At 46.3% G+C, this 18,213-nt stretch overlaps 2 protein-coding genes across 2 annotated transcripts in view; one reads left to right on the top strand and one right to left on the bottom strand.

The window, feature by feature from the left end:
* Window positions 1-2,359: 2,359 nt before the first annotated feature.
* On the top strand, window positions 2,360-3,678 carry rcvrna (recoverin a). Its single transcript, XM_067233129.1, has 3 exons — window positions 2,360-2,740; window positions 3,239-3,350; window positions 3,560-3,678. Exons 1-3 carry the CDS (start codon window positions 2,360-2,362, stop codon window positions 3,676-3,678), a joined length of 612 nt encoding a protein of 203 aa, XP_067089230.1.
* Window positions 3,679-8,122: 4,444 nt separating this feature from the next.
* Window positions 8,123-18,213, bottom strand: part of gas7a (growth arrest-specific 7a) — a 14,767-nt gene continuing 4,676 nt past the window's right edge. Inside the window, exons 2-10 of the mRNA XM_067233271.1 lie at window positions 15,353-15,442; window positions 14,142-14,257; window positions 13,129-13,203; window positions 12,837-12,915; window positions 11,877-12,008; window positions 11,004-11,127; window positions 9,876-9,955; window positions 9,603-9,701; window positions 8,123-9,176 (exon numbers count right to left, since the gene is read on the bottom strand). Of these exons, the coding sequence (XP_067089372.1) occupies window positions 9,063-9,176; window positions 9,603-9,701; window positions 9,876-9,955; window positions 11,004-11,127; window positions 11,877-12,008; window positions 12,837-12,915; window positions 13,129-13,203; window positions 14,142-14,257; window positions 15,353-15,442 (909 nt within the window). The 3' untranslated portion in view covers window positions 8,123-9,062. The remainder of the gene's footprint in view (window positions 9,177-9,602; window positions 9,702-9,875; window positions 9,956-11,003; window positions 11,128-11,876; window positions 12,009-12,836; window positions 12,916-13,128; window positions 13,204-14,141; window positions 14,258-15,352; window positions 15,443-18,213) is intronic.

Below are 18,213 nucleotides of genomic sequence, written 5' to 3'. Positions count from 1 at the left end.
GTAGAGGAAGAAGAGTAACATGCAACACTGATGCAAGCATCTGCGATGAGGATAAAGAAGACCCTTCTTGCAGTAGAACACTATTAGGCTTGTGTAAGCCCATTGTCAGGGTTATAGGGTTAGCTTGTATGTAGGGTTAGCTTGTATGTAGCTTGCACAAACACCCCACCTACTGGAGATCCAAAGAGACAGAGTTCACGGAGTACGAGGGGCCGTTTAGGAAATGATTCAGACTGTCCTTAGAGAAACACAGGTGAAACACATACACATTCACATATGAAACGTTCACACACAGAGAGGATTGGAGAGAGAGAGGAGAGAAGAGGAGAAAGAGGAGAGAGAGGAGAGAAGAGGAGAGAGGAGGAGGCTCACTCCCTCTATGTTTCCTTGTTTTCCCTGTTTCTCTTTCATTCATTATTTTCCTCTCTCACTATCTTCCTAATCTCTTTGTTTTGGAGCCTTCCATATTCAGGAGGCCTTTTGTACTGACGACAAGACAGAACAGAACTGCCTATAATTATGCTGTTCCAGAATACAGATATACTGAGTCCTCGATACTGAGGCCTCTTTAGTCTGATTACAGTACAAAGAGATCATAACAGATAAAGATTAGTTAGTTAAGATGCTATGAGCTCAGCACATACTGACGACTCTGTCCGACACATCCCCATCGTCATAACACACACATACACACACACAAGCTCATGACACACACACACAAGCTCACATAACACACACACAAGCTCATGACACACACACACACTCAAGCACAGCCACTTACTCTGCAACTCACTGCAACATGCACGCCCACACACACCTACATTCACTCTTTCTCATAAACTAGATGAGGAGAATGAGGAGGATGAGGATGATGATGATTGTGGGGTTAAAAGAGATACCAGGGTTGAACAGAATCATTTGACCATGGTTCAGAAGGTTAATGGGGGCAAATTAAAGGGTTTTAAAGGTTGTTTGTCCTCACTTGTGTCTTCACGTTAGCTCTGAGGTATCTGCTGCCTTGAAAGGCCCAGCGACCATTTCGCCATGTTGTTCTCAAAAATGTCCATGCCTCTCCATCCTGCTGTCAATACATCCGACCATCCATCCATCCACCCATCAGCTAGCAAGGCGGCTAATGCCAACCCAAATAGACACAGATTCAGCAAAAAGCCCAACATGGGAATCAGAAAAATCTGCATTCTTCTGTCTTACAAAACTACAAACGAGAACAAGAAAACAAACGGGCAAAATACAGAAAAGGCTCTTTATTTACCTGTGCCCACAGAGCTCCAAGTTACCCGAGAGACAGATGGCGGCTAATCTGTCCTGGACCCCCAGGAGACATCTTCTTACTGGAGCTTACGTTACTGAGCCGATTCTGGCTAACTCAGTCCCAGGCACAGTGAGAATTCCACCCAACTGCGCCAACACACTGCTCATTTTTCGGTGGCCTCGCTGGCTAAAGTTAAGTGGGAGGTGGTCCTGTGTTAGTGAGACAGCTGTAGCAGGTTTAAACCCAGGGGAATGGCACGTGAGGCCAGGGGACTTGTTGACCATGGACACCAGACCACCCTAGTCTGGAAGACGTCTGGTCACTCAGTTTGTCCTTTTGGTCTAATGGTAAACGTTTATTGGATTTCCCACACAAAACTCTGTGTTGTTCTCAGAGCCTCATTAGCTCACACGATGTGTTTATAGTGGGGGGGGGAACCTTTCTTTTTTTTACTGAAAAAAACCTTACCTATTGTACCTTTGACAGAGTATTTTTTGGTCTGAGAAAACATTTTCATTATCTAAAGTAAATCATCCCATTACATCTGAATTCTAAATTTCGAAGAACAATATGCTGAGATTTGCATTCACGAGACATTCATCTTGAAAAACCTTGAAGAAGAATCTGATTTGAATCTCCTTGCTAATCTGGATAAGTCCGTCGTACCTCCCATGATGCAAAACTCAGGCTAATTGTGTCCCTGTGATTCACAGCCTGCGAATGTGTCTTCAAAATATGTCACAGTTGTGTGAGGTGGTTATCCCCCCCTTAAGCTTCAAGACAGGCTGTCTGGATTGAAGTAGCGATGACTGTAATCCCATTTAGCATTTTGTGGGCTTGTCCAGGGGGAGAGTGAAACACAGGGCCGACAAAGAGCTTTTGTTATTTACCACGAGCGAGAGAGAGAGTGACAGAAAGAGAGGGAGACAGAATTATAGAGAGAGGTTAGCTAGAAAGGAGACACTCAGAGAGAGAGACGAACAAGAAGTGATAGAGAGCGAGTGAGAACTAGAGCGAGAACCAAAGAAGAAGTTGAGTTTTAGGAAACCAGGTCGTCTCTCCTTACCTTGGTGTGTCTGTCCCGCCATGGGGAACAGCAAGAGCGGCGCGCTGTCTAAGGAACTCCTGGAAGACTTGAAGTCCAACACCAAGTACACCGAGGCCGAGTTGTGTACCTGGTACCAGACCTTCCTCAAGGAATGCCCCGGGGGGAAGATCTCCAAGGAGCAGTTTGAGGGCATCTACGCCAGCTTCTTCCCTGGAGCGGACCCCTCAGACTATGCCCGTCACGTGTTCAGGAGCTTCGACACCAACGCGGACGGTACGCTGGACTTCAAGGAGTACATCGTAGCTCTTCACCTCACCTCCGGAGGCAAGACCACGCAGAAACTTGAGTGGGCCTTCGCCCTCTACGACGTCGATGGCAACGGCACCATCAGCAAGAACGAGATCCAGGAGATCGTCAAGGTAAAGGCAAACAATAAAACGTTTGTTAGGAGTTATGTTTTTGATATGCGTGACTGTTACTTGGTTGTGTAATTTTGTTGTTTAATATATCAAGCACTGGGTTTCAGAATCATAATTTATCATCTACATTACATTTAGTCATTTAGCTTACATTAAGTACAGGGACATACCCCCGATACAAGCAGGGCCTCAACGTCATTTGGCACAGCCAGGGATTTGAACTGGCGACCTTCTGATTACTAGCCCGATTCCCTCACCGCTCACCCACCTGACTCCCATAAAATCTAAATAGACGGGGAAAGAAAAACTTTAGATATCAAAGTTAGAAGTTACATGATGACATAAACACAGTTCATTATTTATTATAAACGGGATGAGTGGATTTATGTGTAAATCAAGCACTGGGTTTTAGAATCGTGATGTATTCATAAATCATAGATCACCTTGATTATGGATGAATTGACACTTTTCTCTCTGTCTGCTTTGGCTTCCTTGAAGTCAATATTCAACATGATCTCTGCTGACGATCAAGAAAACCTCTCGGAGGACGAGAACACACCGGAGAAGAGAGCCGACAAGATCTGGAACTTCTTTGGAAAGAAAGAAGATGGTGAGAGTGGCAAGACACAGGACAGCTGGAAAGCTGAATTAAACAGCTCTTACTCTTCTTTTAAAACTCGTTTTTAAAACTGTTATTTTAAAACTGTAACTTCAAACTGTCATTTCAAACTGTCATTTAAAGGGTTGACGTAGGCATGCTCTAGGCTGTCTTGATGTCTCGTCCTAAACATATTGTTCTCTCTCTGTGTGGGTTTTCAGAAAAGATCTCAGAGGGAGAGTTCATCCAGGGTGTGATGGACAACAAGGACATTCTGAGGTTGATACAGTACGACGAGCCCCAGAAAATCAAGGATAAACTGAAGGAGAAGAAGCCATAACAAAGGACGAGGAATCAACAACAAAACAAACTTTTCATTCACACATTTCCATTCATGACTGTTCAAAGCTTCACTGTGTACATATATTTATAAATTCCTGCAGGTTTTCAGCAGGTGCATGTTCTCAGTGTTAACGTAGCCCACCTGACAACATTGTGATCAGGTCACACTGTGTTGACGTGCGTTGGTGACAATAGTCCAATTGAAATGAACCCCTGGGACATCGGCCTCAGCCGTTAACCCCACGGTGTTGTCATGTGACTCCCACAACCCCGCTAAGATCCGAGTGATGTTGTGGAGGCCATGTTAGGGACGACCCACAGGTGCTTTCCAATTGAAATGAACCCCTTTCCTCTCACTCTGGCCCATAGAGAAGTAATTAAGTTTAAAAAAAAGTCATTAAGACTTTGAGTTTAACCCCAGGAGCAGGGGTGTCGAATTCTGGTCCTAATGAATGCTCGTTATCAGAATTGCTGATAACGAGCTTGATAACGACCCATTCATTTGAATGAGGTGTGTTGGAGCAGGGAAACATCTAAAACATACAGGACAGGTGGCCCCTGAGGACCAGGATTTTACACCCCTGCCCGGGAGCCTTGTATCAGAAGCATGTGTGGACATCTAATGGGATTTGGCAGACATACGCTAGATTGCAGTAGTCAGCGTGCCCACTGATTGGCTTCTGTAGTATTGTTTACACCTGTCAAATCCAATCAAATTGCTTCAAAGGGATAGGTTGAGGGTAGCAGGACTATAAAGGGAGATTAAGGGCAGGGGGAACTTTTTGTCCGATTGTATCTACAGGATTGTGGGTGTATACCTCTCCAGAAACGTGTGTGTGTGTTGCCCCTGATGTTCTGAACTGAACTAACCTCAAGTGTGTCCTGCTGGTTTAGTGTAATGGAGGTAAAGCCTGTTTTAGAGCACCTTACGGTTGTGGATTAGGCTCCAGTTAACAATCTTCTCTGACCAGCCAATCCTATTAAAGTGGGAAGGTCAGATTAGACACAGCTGCAGAGATAGGTCTCTCCAGGCAGGTCACCTGTGGAGGGGGAGGGGGGGGCATCTCTTACACACACAACTCACACACACTCTTTCCATGCACCTCACACACACATAGCATAACCGACAAGCAGTTGCCGTGCCCAGAAATATTGAACCAGACACTTTTTTGTGGGGTTTAGTAAACATTTGGATCCAATTTTGGTCAAGTTTTTATAATTTAAAAAGGGACATGGTCATCTGCAAATCTGTAATCACAACGACATTTTGAGAGTGGAAGGTTGGGAATCGTTCATGTAAATATGGGACTTATAGGGTTATCCCAATGTTTAACTGCGATTGAAAACATAGCGTGCTATTTGGTGTGTGTATCTGGATGTGTGCGTGAGGCGGGGGGCATTGCTGGAAATGTGTAGATATGTCCACAGCCATGAGCTATGACAAAAACAAGAATGGTTGTCAAGGTAATGTGATACTCAAAAAATTGGGTAGCTTTCCAAAATTGTCTAGTCCAATCACAGCTGTAGAACATTACAAATATGTTAATGTGTATGCTACTTGACTATTGTCATTGTTTATTTCTTTAATTGTAAGATTTAAATAAAGGTATTTCTGAATAGGACTTCTTCTTGTTAAATGTTCCCAAAGAAATCTGGACTTCATATGAGGAAAAACTATAAAAACTGAATAGAGAAATAAAAACATCAACCTTGGTTCAGATTATCAATCTACAGATGTTGTAAACATTTTTCTCCTCTTGGATCATAGTAGATCATGAGAGGCTGGTTGTGTAAAACACAAGACAGGTTAAACACTGTGACGGCTTCATATCTGTCTCAGGCTTGGGGTATTAGCGCTAAATGAAGTGAGTCAGTTGGCTGAGCGGTGAGGGAGTCGGGTTAGTAATCCGAAGGTTGCCAGTTCGATTCCCGGTCATGCCAACTGACGTTGTGTCCTTGGGCAAGGCACTTCACCCTACTTGCCTCGGGGGAATGTCCCTGTACTTACTGTAAGTCGCTCTGGATAAGAGCGTCTGCTAAATGACTAAATGTAAATGTAAATAGAGATCTCCACTGCTAAAGCAGCTTTAGCTCAGGGTGTCAAGGACTGGCCTGGATATCTGAGCCTCCACCACACAACAAAGCTGTCCACTCTGTCAGCACTCTGGCCTGTGGGTCTCTTCTCTTCCTGTATTCCTGGGAGTCAGGTGGCTGAGCGGTTAGGGAATCGGGCTAGTAATCAGAAGGTTGTTGGTTCGATTCCCCGGCAGTGCGAAAAATGATGTTATGTCCTTGGGCAAGGCACTTCACCCTACTTGCCTCGGGAGACCTGTACTTACTGTAAGTCGCTCTGGATAAGAGTGTCTGCTAAATGATTAAATGTAAATGTCAACTGAAATTTGTGACACGAGTGACTTTTCAAGGTAGGCTACTCTGACGTCAAAGGGACGGGTTGTGCGTGATGATCTTACTGTGCGTCAGTTCGAGAGTTTGAGGAAGCCTCAAAATAGAGGGGGCTGAAATTGGAGTGTGTAGTTACTTTAAGGTAACACAGCAAGAAAAAAGCTATTTAACGATTTATGGACATCCATATTGATCCCTCCAATGCTTACATTAATGATGATATTATGTTAATTAGATTTAGCTGTGTGGTGGAAAGCAACTTATGTTAACGTTTGAATCCAAACTTATTGTACGATATTGATACAGACAGAAGTTGATATTTTGAAGGAAAGCAATTTAATTGGACACTGGATTCTACAGAACATTGTCTGGACAAAGATTCACCGTACGTCATGATTTGTTGTGTCTGAATACTGCTGATTCACGTTACAGCCCAAATGAAAACAATCCCAGAAAAAAAGGGAAGTTAAATCAAACTATATTTTTCATCAGTATTTTTAAAAATGCAATTAGCTTTGGCAAAACGTTTTACAGGTTGCACAACATTGACATACACAATAAAACGTCTACAACAATAATGCAATTTTTTTACGTGTCAGTTAAAAGGTAGGATACAATCAAATAAAAACATGCTAAATATCCAGTTCATTTTCACAAGGATGTGATTGGGGGGTATTTATTTAATAGAATTCTCTTACAAAAATAAGCCTCATTCCAAATGGTGAGTAGCTACTGTGTGTCAATACCTGTGTCTTAGAGACCGATGTGAACTACCAGTTTTATCGTAACCGTTATGGTTCTAAGTGTTTCCCTCGGTACTCTGGGACGTAAACCCTGATTTCAATTTGTGACAGTTCCCAGGACCAGTATCATTTCGTACCACAGATACACATCTATAGACTCACAAAACTCCAGACAGAGCCACAGTTAACAGAGAACACAGTACAGTACACACAGACATGCACACACACACACAGAGCATAAACACATATGCACACACGCACAGAAAACACATGAGATAAGTTGATAAGTTGATCTCAACCAAAAAGCCCCCATAACATCACAACGCACAACATTCACTCACACGCACACACACACACCCATATAGTAGACTCGACACACGCAGACCCTCATCTCCTTCTAGGTAGGCCTACATGTCAAGCTGCTGGGGGCCAAGACATTACCCTTACTGTTACACACCTGTACTGTGATATGGACATGAGGCAGGTGAGAAATGTTAACTGTGGGAGTCAGGTGGCTGAGCGGTTAGGGAAGCGGGCTTGTAATCAGAAGGTTGCCAGTTCGATTCCCGGCCGTGCAAGATGATGTTGTGTCCTTGGGCAAGGCACTTCACCCTACTTGCCTCGGGGGAATGTCCCTGTACTTACTGTAAGTCGCTCTGGATAAGAGCGTCTTCTAAATGACTAAATGTAAATGTAAACTGTACGTTAACTTAAATGTTCGATATGAAATCTGTGAGTTTTTTTGTTTGTTTTTTTTAATCAGTGGATCGACGCCACACATGGACATATGAACAGGGAGGCCCTCTGTGTGAAATCAAAACACATCATGAAAACACGCACAGCTGTGCAAGGCCCGTTAAAAGACATGTAACAACTAAATCCATCTAAGTTGTATATGTACATGTATGTACACGGATGCAGAATAGAATATTAATCAAGGACATTCCAGGTATATCACCATTAGGCACTAAAAGGTGTTCATAGCATTGATCACTATCGATCATCTCATTTGCCCTTGACCTTAACTAAACTCCACCCAGGTTTTTATCGGCCACGTACTGTGACACGAAACAAACAGGTAATTCACATTCATGCCCTGTGCCCAGACCAGTCACCTTTTCACCCGAAGAGTGCACTTGTTTACGAACCGTGTACAGTTTAAACAGCGGTGTAGTCTACATTATACGCAGACAAACATTGTACACCTATCAGGATTTTCCTGGTTGCCCGCAATAACATAAGAGTAATTCACGGATAAGGGTACTGCAGGGAGGGGTGGGGGGTGGGGGTGTGGGGTGGTGGGAGGAACGGACAACATCCCCACCACCTAATGATATTGACTATTTCCTAAGACTGAATTACAGTTTAAGGTACTGAAACAGAAACTAACTGTGTTACCGTAGTTACAGTGGAATTTTCATAGGTAAGTGATTGAGTGCCGTTCAGATGAAAAGGAGATGAACCGGTGCACATGGGCACTCCCTTCCCGTGTTCCCAGAGAGAGGTTGTTGTTGTGTTTCAGTGTTGTAAAGGATTCCTTGGTCATTGACTGGAGTACTTTTAGGAGACATTCGTAAACACAAAGCCAATAACGTGCTCAAGTGCCATCACAACCATTATATTCCACAAAATATACACTCCCCAATGTACATTAAACATTTTAAGATATTATTTAAAAACATGCAGTTTCTATTTATAACTGTGACAGCATAAATATTAAAATAGATCATATTTATTCTAGTATATTGTTTCATGTCATGTGTCATACTGCATTATCTATCTTAAAAATGATTTAATTTAGCTGTTAGTCAACTGATCATTAGTTGTTTGTTAAAAGCCATGTTTGAGAGGTGGTGATTGGTCAGATTGCTACATCAAAATCTAACCGCATTCCCGATGATGATGTCATGTACTGATGTAGGTGAAGAGCAAAGTAAAATGTTTGCTGTAGGCGTGTTTACTGGCAGTCCTTAACACAGAGTAACACTGTCAGACGCTGTATGAATAACATGCTGGTATTTTGACCGCTAGTTGTTTCTATTGTTCCAACATGGATTGAGAAGCATAGCCTGGTGTGATGGAGAACCAGCTGACCTCCAGCTTCTGCGGTAACACAGAGAAGACTGTTATTGAGTCCTGTCCTGGCCATGCATGGATCTGATCCTGGGTCTACTGGAGGGGTTGAGGTGGAGAGGCCTGGGGCTCTGATCATGCAGAGGCTGATCCCAGACCAGGTCTAGATGTCCAAGTTGACCGGCCGTAACTCCCCTGTCTGGTGCTCTTTGACCCACAGCTCTCTGTCTTTGGCTGGGTCCACGCTCTGTAGGAGCTGGACCACAGGCTCCAGGGTCTGGAAACACACACACACACACACACACAGAGAGAGAGGCACAGAGAGAGAGAGAGAGAGAGAGAGAGAGAGAGAGAGAGAGAGAGAGAGAGAGAGAGAGAGAGAGAGAGAGAGAGAGAGAGAGAGAGAGAGAGAGAGAGAGAGAGAGAGAGAGAGAGAGAGAGAGAGAGAGAGAGAAAGAGAGAGAGAGGCACACACACACAGAGAAGCACAGAGAGAGAGAGAGAGAGAGAGAGAGAGAGAGAGAGAGAGAGAGAGAGAGAGAGAGAGAGAGGCACGCACACACAATAATGCAATGAGATGAACTCCTCAACCCCAAAAACGCTGTGCCATCAGAACAACACGCACACATTTAAAAGGCATACATCTATATAGAACATGTGACAAAGACACACGCACCCTGACGTAGCTGAGAACTTGACTTACGCTTTGGTTGAACATGTCGGTTTCGTGGCGCAGGGTGGTGTACTGACGCAGGTGCTGCTGAATCATCTCCACCCTCTCCACCTCCAGCTTCTCCAGCTCCTGAACACACAACAGACACACAACAGACACACAACAGACACACAACAGACACACAACAGACACACAACAGACACACAACAGACACACAACAGACAAAACTGTCAGCTAGGCCCAACGGTCAGCCAGACAGAACAGACCGTCAGTCAGAACAAGCAGTCAGAGCAGTGGCTGTACCATGCTGTTGGTGACCATCTCCTCAAACCACTTGCACTGGGCTTGGTTGTAGAGATCCAAATGACGCATCAGGTCGTCTCCTGTTGACACAGAGCATGGTGGTTAGAGACACAAGTTCATCGCCTGCTCTTTACCATGCCAAAACCCCTCCTCATCAATTATGGATCAATATTCTACTGTCAATGCAGTGTTCTGGGAATCAGGGCAAACGGGACAATTCGCACAATGGTTTCAAGATTTGGGAGTCAGATGGCTGAGTGGCGAGGGAGTCGGGCTAGTAATCTGAAGGTTGCCAGTTCGATTCCCAGCTGTGCCAAATGACGTTGTGTCCTTGGGCAAGGCACTTCACCCTACTTGCTCCGGGGGGAATGTCCCTGTACTTGCTGTAAGTCGCTCTGGATAAGAGCGTCTGCTAAACGACTAAATGTAAATGTAAGATTTAGTTTGACTGCCCCTCACTCACTCCATGGAATGCAATCCCTTACATGACCAGCAGAGGGCGACCAGGACAAACATATCAGTTCTGAGACCTCATCTCCATGGATACAGTTGCCGCTGACGGTCTCAGAAGCCCTGATTCAGGCTACGATGGGTGATGTCACAGGGATGCACGCAAACCTCACAGGTGGAGGGACAGTTTGTGTAATCAGAGCTTAGTTTACATCTTTGTTGAACACAGAGAGAAAGCGAGCGCGAGAGAGAGGGCAAGAGACAGAGAAAGAGACAGAAAGGGAAAGAAGAGGGCAAGAGACAGAGAAGAGAGAGAGACAGAGAGGAGCGAGACAGAGAGAGATCTCTTTATCCAACCCAGATCTTCATCTATATGGTAATGAAGTGTCTTCTGTCCAGAAGTGGTCATCATTAATAATTTCTAATGGAGCTATTGATTGGAACTGGGAGTAGAGTGTTAATCTGGAGAAAGAGATAGCTAGATATAGAGAGAGAAAGAGTAAGATAAGAGAGAGATAGACAGAAAGAAATAGAGAGAGAGACTTCCTTTCTACTTTCTGTCCTCCTCAATCCCATCACCCTCCTCCATTTCCCCTCTCCTCCTTCCTTCTGTCTCTCTGGAAGCAGAGCGAGCATCGCAGAGTGATTCAGATTCGGAGCCTTTCCGTGACCCCTGACCTGCTTGTGTGGATTTCCTGCGGGCCTTCTTGATGTCCTCCTCGTGCTTGTTCATGTGTTTGACCTCCAGCTGCTGGGTCTTCATGTCCAGGTCCTTCTGCCTGTCTGCCAGGGCTTTCCGGGCCTGAAGCAGACGCAGGAAACATGCAAGCAGACACACACAGACATGTACAAACACACACAGACATGTTCCCCCCCCCCCACACACACACACACAGACATGTTCCCCCCCCACACACACAGACATGTTCCCCCCCCCCACACACACACAGACATGTTCCCCCCCCACACACACACACAGACATGTTCCCCCCCCACACACACACAGAAGGAGTCATTGACAGTAATCCCCAGCTCCACTGGACCATTTCTTCAGCCTGATCTGAAGCCTCTCCAGATTTGTCATGTTTGCTACCCATTTCCCAAGTCCAACCTAGACCAGCCTAGTCCAACCTAGCCCAGCCTAGTCCAACCTAGACCAGCCTAGTCCAACCTAGCCCAGCCCAACCTAGCCCAGCCTAGTCCAACCTAGCCCAGCCCAGCCCAACCTAGACCAGCCTAGTCCAACCTAGACCAGCCTAGTCCAACCTAGACCAGCCTAGTCCAACCTAGACCAGCCTAGTCCAACCTAGCCCAGCCCAGCCCAACCTAGCCCCAGCCTAGCACAGCCTAGTCCAATCTAGCCCCAGCCCCAGTCCAACCTAACCCCAGCCCCAGCCTAAACCATTATTTCTCTTCTACAGAATGTTGAAAAACCGTCACTGCTCCACAGTACAGGAGCCTCTAGCACTGACCGGTATTAAATTATCCATTTACTGTATACAACATAAAAATATGTTAGAAATGTGTACAGTGCAGTACAGGTGCCCGTACCTTCTCCACCCCGCCGAAGCGACTAGAGAGCTGCTTGCGCAGGTCAGTGAGGTGATGGTCGTACTTCTTCATGTCCTTCTTGAAGTTGTGCTCTCGGAAGGTCAGCAGAGGCTTCTCCACCTCAGAGTGCAGCTGCGACACAAACAGACCTGGGGTCAGACAGCTGGCTGTGTGTGTGGGGGGGGGGGGGGTTCGAGAACACTGACTGTTCAAATGCCAACTTCTTTCGATTATTATTTTACTGTTTCGTGTCTGTCTGTGTGCTCGGAGCCGGGTGTGGAACCTAGCAGGCTGAATTAGAAGATAAGACACTATTTACAGCAGAATAGATTGTTGAGATGAAGTGGAGAGATAAGAGGAGAGAGAGAGAGAGAGCAAAGGGAGAGCCTCAGGAGAGAGCAGAAAGAGAGGAGAAGGGAGAGCAAAGAGAGAGACATGAGAAACAGGAGAGAAATAGAGGAGTGGACAGAAAGAAGAAAAATGGAGAGAAACAGAGACAATTTTGAGGACGACTCATCCTATCCTCCTTCTGCATGACCACACCAGCCTATCAGGAGACTCGTAGAGTGAGAGAGCAGAGAAGAGCGCCAAGGCCTGAGCCTGTGTGTATGTTTATGTGTGTGTGTGTGGGGGGGGGGGGGGGGGGGGGTTGTTTGTGTGTGTGCGTGCGTGCGTGTGTGTTTGTTCATGTGTGCCTGTGAGTGTGTGGACAGCTCTTGTCAGAGGCCCGGGCAAATGAGTCCGACAGGAGGGCGTGTGTGTGTGCGAGACCAGCGGACATGGCCTCTGGGATATTTTAGTCTCCTCTCTGTTCCTTCCTGTGGTCTTAGTATAGACCTGGTTCACTGCTCCCAAGAGGGCTGCAGATTCAAGAGGTTTGCTCCTCTCCGCTGCTAACAGACAGGACTGAGGGGACCTGGCTTGGGGACTGGAGGGTGTCAGACAGGGTGCAGTCTGTACCTTGTTGGAGAACTTGAGGTGGACGTCAGCCTCGTCAGCCAGACTCTTCTTCAGCTGGGCCCAGGCCTCCCCCACCGTTCTAGAACATTCAGAACAGATTGGAACATTGGAAGAGACGTTCTAAAAGGGTCTGGTCATCTACAACCATCTGTCTGACATGGACAAGGATTCTTTTCAGTGGTTGCTGGGTCGAATGGCTCGCTATGGAACAGTTGGATCGATGAGGGGCTAGGGAAGATAATGTTTTCAACCAGAGAGTTCTCTCCATTCATCCATCCATCCAGTCGCTCACCCTTCCTCCTGTGCAGCCAGGGGCGACAGGGACAACTTGGAGAGGTTCTTCGCATACTCCTCTTCAATCTTGATCCTGGATCAGGAAACCAGTAATTAGAACATACATTTTACATATGGAATTTCAATACAGAGAAATTTTCCACATGGAATATCAGGACAGAGATGTTTCACATTGGAATGTCCAGACAAGAGGAATGTTCCAGATGGAATTTCAACAAAATAGACCAATGTTCCATGTGGAATATCAAGATGTGGCAATGTTCCGCATGGAATATTAGGACATGGCCCAGGAGAACATCAAAAACCTCAATAGTTGTACTGATACTAAGTGACGAAGCAGGCCCAGTCCATGAGAGTAACTCAAGGACATGGAGTGTAATCCTGTATGATGAACACAGTGATAAACCCTTGACGGCTCCCTGTTCTACTCTGATAAGAGACCATGAACACAGAAAAATGATAGCATCAGCACAGGAAGCAGCTTATAAACAGCAGCAAGCACCTACATCTTGACATAGATATATCTCCATCTCTCTCTCTGCTTCTATTTTTGCCTTTCTCTATTCCTACCCCATCTTGCTCTCTCTCCTGACTTTACCTATGTCTCTATCCCTCTCTCCCATCTCGCCCCATCTCCCCCCATCTCCCCAGGATCTTTCAGAGTTGGCGATTCTCTTTCCAGGCCAGAGCAAATTACACACACAGAAGAGAGAGAGAGAGACACAGAGAGAGAGAGACACAGAGAGACACAGAGAGAGAGAGAGAGAGAGAGAGAGAGAGAGAGAGAGACAGAGAGAGAGAGAGAGAGAGAGAGAGAGAGAGAGAGAGAGACACACACAGAGAGAGAGAGAGACACAGAGAGAGAGAGAGAGACACAGAGAGAGAAAGAGAGAGAGACACACACAGAGAGACACAGAGAGACACAGAGAGACACAGAGAGAGGGAGAGAGACACTACTTGAACTTGTAGTACTGCTTCTCTCTGAGAATGTGTGTGGTTGTTGTGGTTCACCTCTCATGGATGAACTCGGCCATCTCCTTCTGCATCTGTTTCCCCTTCAGCTGCTTCTGGAGCAGCACCTCGAAGCCCGTCACGCAGGTCGTCCCTTGGGGGTCCTTCCTGTCAGTCTGAGGACGCAACGGCAGCACCCATCAAACATCCTTTGAGAAAACACTGCTGTCGTTTTTGTCGGGATTTATCGAGCTGATGCGAAAGGCTATTTACCGTTTGTGAAATGATCGTTTACCCAAAGTACCTCAAAACTGACATCCTTTCAACTCCGACAATAAAAGTACAGATAAACACAGGTACACACATACGGAATGGAGAATTTTATAACAGTACAGTGTTTACGTTTGAATGCGTTTGTATGTGTGGTTAGGTGAGTCAGGGAATGTGTTTATTAGACACAGTGAAGCACATGGTGCTCATCAAGCAGAGTGAGCGTGCGGAGGTACAGTATTTGCGTCACACAGGAGGTGGTAGCATGCGTATGTGTTTGTGTGAGCGGGTGTGTGAGTGTATGCTGCAGTGTGCTTTTGTGTGTGTGCATGTGGCGTGTGAGAGTTCATGTCTGTGTGTGAGAGAACGTGTGTGTGTGTGTGTGTGTGTGTGTGTGTGTGTGTGTGTGTGTGTGTGTGTGTGTGTGTGTGTGTGTGTGTGTGTGTGTGAGAGATCATGTCTGTGTGTGAGAGAACGTGTGTGTGTGTGTGTGTGTGTGAGAGAGCTTGTGTGTGTGTGTGTGTGTGTGTGTGTGTGTGTGTGTGTGTGTGTGTGTGTGTGTGAGAGAGAGAGAGAGAGAGAGAGAGAGAGAGAGAGAGAGAGAGAGAGAGAGAGAGAGAGAGATTGTGTGTGTAGGTGTGTGTGTGTGAGTGTTAGAGACAGGGTGTGTGTGTTTGTGTGTGTGTGTCCATTTTGTTGACTTCACTATAGATGTGAGCTGCAGAGGAGAGAAACCCAATTGGCTGATGCTGATGACAAGGCAGACCACACCCTGCACCACACACCCACCTACACCTAGAGCAGAGTGTAGCAGAGGCGGTTTGAGGACAGAAACTCCCGTGCTTTCCCACTTAAACTTGGTTGACGTAAGTCATAACGTGCCTCAGCTCCCATGAACCCCTGCCTCGTGTTGGTGACCAGGGTTCGAGCTCCTAGCCCCACTCCCCCACTCCCCCATCATAGCAGGGTGCTTTGGTCTCGTGGTCGCGAGAGAGTCTTACCCAAAAGTAGTCGCAGTAGCTCCACTCGTTGGGCTTCAGGAGCTCCTGTTCAGGGTTGTCATCGGGCAGGGGGAAGGTCACGCCGTTGATCTGGAACAACAGGAGGTGAACAATTCACCAGGGGAGGAGGAGAGGAGGAGGGGATGGAGAGGTGCAGAGGAGGTTGAGGGGATGGAGTGATGAAGAGAAAGAGGTACTGGACTGCCTATTGGAGGATGAAAGAAAAGAGAAGCGAGGATCGGGAGCAGGGAGGATGGATGCTAACAGGGGAAGAAAAGAAGATGTGGGAGGAGTGGAGTAAAGGTCAGGAGGACTACAGTTTCCTGGGGGGGTGATGATCACCAAGATGGTGACCCATGTGGCCCTTAGTGAGAGAGAGAGAGAGAGAGAGAGAGAGAGAGAGAGAGAGAGAGAGAGAGAGAGAGAGAGAGAGAGAGAGAGAGAGAGAGAGAGAGAGAGAGAGAGAGAGAGAGAGAGAAAAGGAGACAGAGGGAGAAAGAAGGTAGAGTGAACTAGAGAGCCTTTAATGTATAAGGAGGTACTTGACTGCAGCATGTTCACAAGCCACTTTGAGGATATTCTATTTCAAAATGTGATGAAGTCCAAGACAAAAATAATGGTCAAAACAACTCTGTCTCTATCTCTCTCTGTCACACACACACACAAACACACTCAAAACAAGTCGAGGGCTTCCTCAATAGTCTGCGGCCTCTTCAATTAGGGTTACAAGGCTGTGGTTATGTAATGATTAGCTTCTAGGAGGCCTTTCTGACAACACAACAACCCACCCACACACACACAAACACACACAATACTAGAGACTGGAGGGGTATACGGTCAGATGGACAGACAGACAGACAGGGACAGACAGGAAGACAGACAGGAAGACAGACAGGAAGACAGACAGGAAGACAGACAGGAAGACAGACAGGAAGACAGACAGGAAGACAGACAGACAGGCAAGCAGACCTAAACACAAACTAAACACGGACAAACAGTCCTCAGAATGTGACCGCAAATAAACAGAAATAATATCACACAACACTCCCCGCTGTGACCCTTCCCACAGGAATACTCTCCAGATGCACTTGGCAGACAGCGATTCCCCCTAAGGATGATCACTCTGCAGCAGACACCTGAGACAGAGAACTTGAACTTTTCCTTCTACACTATAATGACAGATGCTTATCACACACCTGAGAAGGATTGCATTTAATACATTTACAATTTGTTCATTTAGCAGAGGCTTCTATCCAAAGCGACATACGCATTTTGCACATAGAAAGAGAATCAAAACTGCGTAGTTCTAACAGTGTTTCGAGTAGTTAGAGTTTAGTAACAGTGAAGTAATGGCAGTTGCTCTGCCTAAACGGGAGAGATATTTAGTTTATGAAGAGATGCTTCCCCTTGAAAGAATATAATCGTAAACATTGTTCCACTGCAGAACGTTGGAAACAATGATCCGGAACATGACCATGTAATCGAGAACATTAAGTAGTCTGATCTATAACAATTGTGAAGTGATTTGGTTAGTGAATTGATTCATTTTGTGAATCGCTTCGTCTTGTGAAACAATTCAACTTGCAGATGGATTCGTTTGGTGAATCGATTCATTTTCTGAAATCAATCAGTTTGCGAACCGATTCAGTTCGTGAATCGATTCAGCGCGTGCGGAGCTGCAGTCGCTTTCTTAATTTCTCGCCTCGTAGAATCTTCGGATTGTCATGGCGACCAGATTTCACGCTCTGACGCGTTTGCATCCAATTGTTGTTTATCTGTCCTCCATCGCCCATTTCTTCTCATTCCTCTCTCTTCCCCTCTCCCCCCTGGATGATAGGACCATATCTATCCCTCCCTCCCTCCCTCTCTCACACAGTCCTTCATGGGTGCTTAGTGGCAGTCTGTCCTCGTTTATATATATGGATTACCTTGAGGGCAGTGGGGAGGGAGTCGGGCTGGGAGTAATAAAGTGATGTATGACTGTGGTGGAGAGAGGCAGTCCAGGACGCTCACACTGAGGGGATGTAAAATGAAAGGATATATTTTTAAATCAATGTTTTTTCAATTATCTGTTTCTGTCTTGACAGAACGATAATTCATGTACATGTTGAAATGATTCTTCCTAGGATAAGGGTTGGGATTACTGTAAGGTTTAGGGTCGGATAAAAACAACTGCATTGTGTAGTAAACGCACTGGTTGTGGTTGTAACTGTGCTTCCTGCCTGTGTCGCCCAGTCTGACCACCACAGTGGGACTGGGGAGGAGGGGGGGGGTTAAACAGGCAGACAGTCCAGAAGGAGCCTGTCCTGCTGAACAAACATGAATATCCCTGACAGGAGCTGAAACAGAGCCAGCTCTCTGGCGTGTCCGGACATGGTTGACACGGGCACGCACACGCACGCACACACAGACACGCACACGCACACACACACGCAAACACAGACACGCACACGCACACACACACAGACATGCACACGCACACACAGACTTGCACACGCACACACATACGCACACACAGACACGCACACGCACGTGCACACACAGACATGCATGCAAGCACACACGGACGCACACACACCCGCGAACACACGCACGCGAGCCCTCAATCACCGACAAGCACATGCACGAGCACACACACATGGACATGCACGTGATCCCTCAATCACATGCACACACACACACACACACGGACGCACACACACACCCTCGAACACACGCACACACACACTCACGTGCGTGCCACTCAGAAAACCTTCTACACGGAGCGCTGAGCATCTCAACGGCAGCTCACGCCGTGCCGTGGTGGTGCTCAGGCAGCCACTGTTGCTAAGCGACAAATTACCTCTGCTGTAAAAGACCCC

Source organism: Osmerus mordax, chromosome 3 (genome assembly GCF_038355195.1).
Source record: "Osmerus mordax isolate fOsmMor3 chromosome 3, fOsmMor3.pri, whole genome shotgun sequence".
NCBI lineage: Eukaryota > Metazoa > Chordata > Actinopteri > Osmeriformes > Osmeridae > Osmerus > Osmerus mordax.
This window is presented reverse-complemented; position numbering and strand designations above follow the sequence as displayed.

Coding starts and splice junctions, on each gene's coding strand:
- rcvrna (XM_067233129.1), top strand. CDS start 2,360: ATGGGGAACAGCAAGAGCGGCGCGCTGTCTAAGGAACTCCTGGAAGAC. Junction 2,741..3,238: donor AGATCCAGGAGATCGTCAAG/GTAAAGGCAAAC, acceptor GCTTCCTTGAAG/TCAATATTCAACATGATCTC. Junction 3,351..3,559: donor CTTTGGAAAGAAAGAAGATG/GTGAGAGTGGCA, acceptor GTGGGTTTTCAG/AAAAGATCTCAGAGGGAGAG.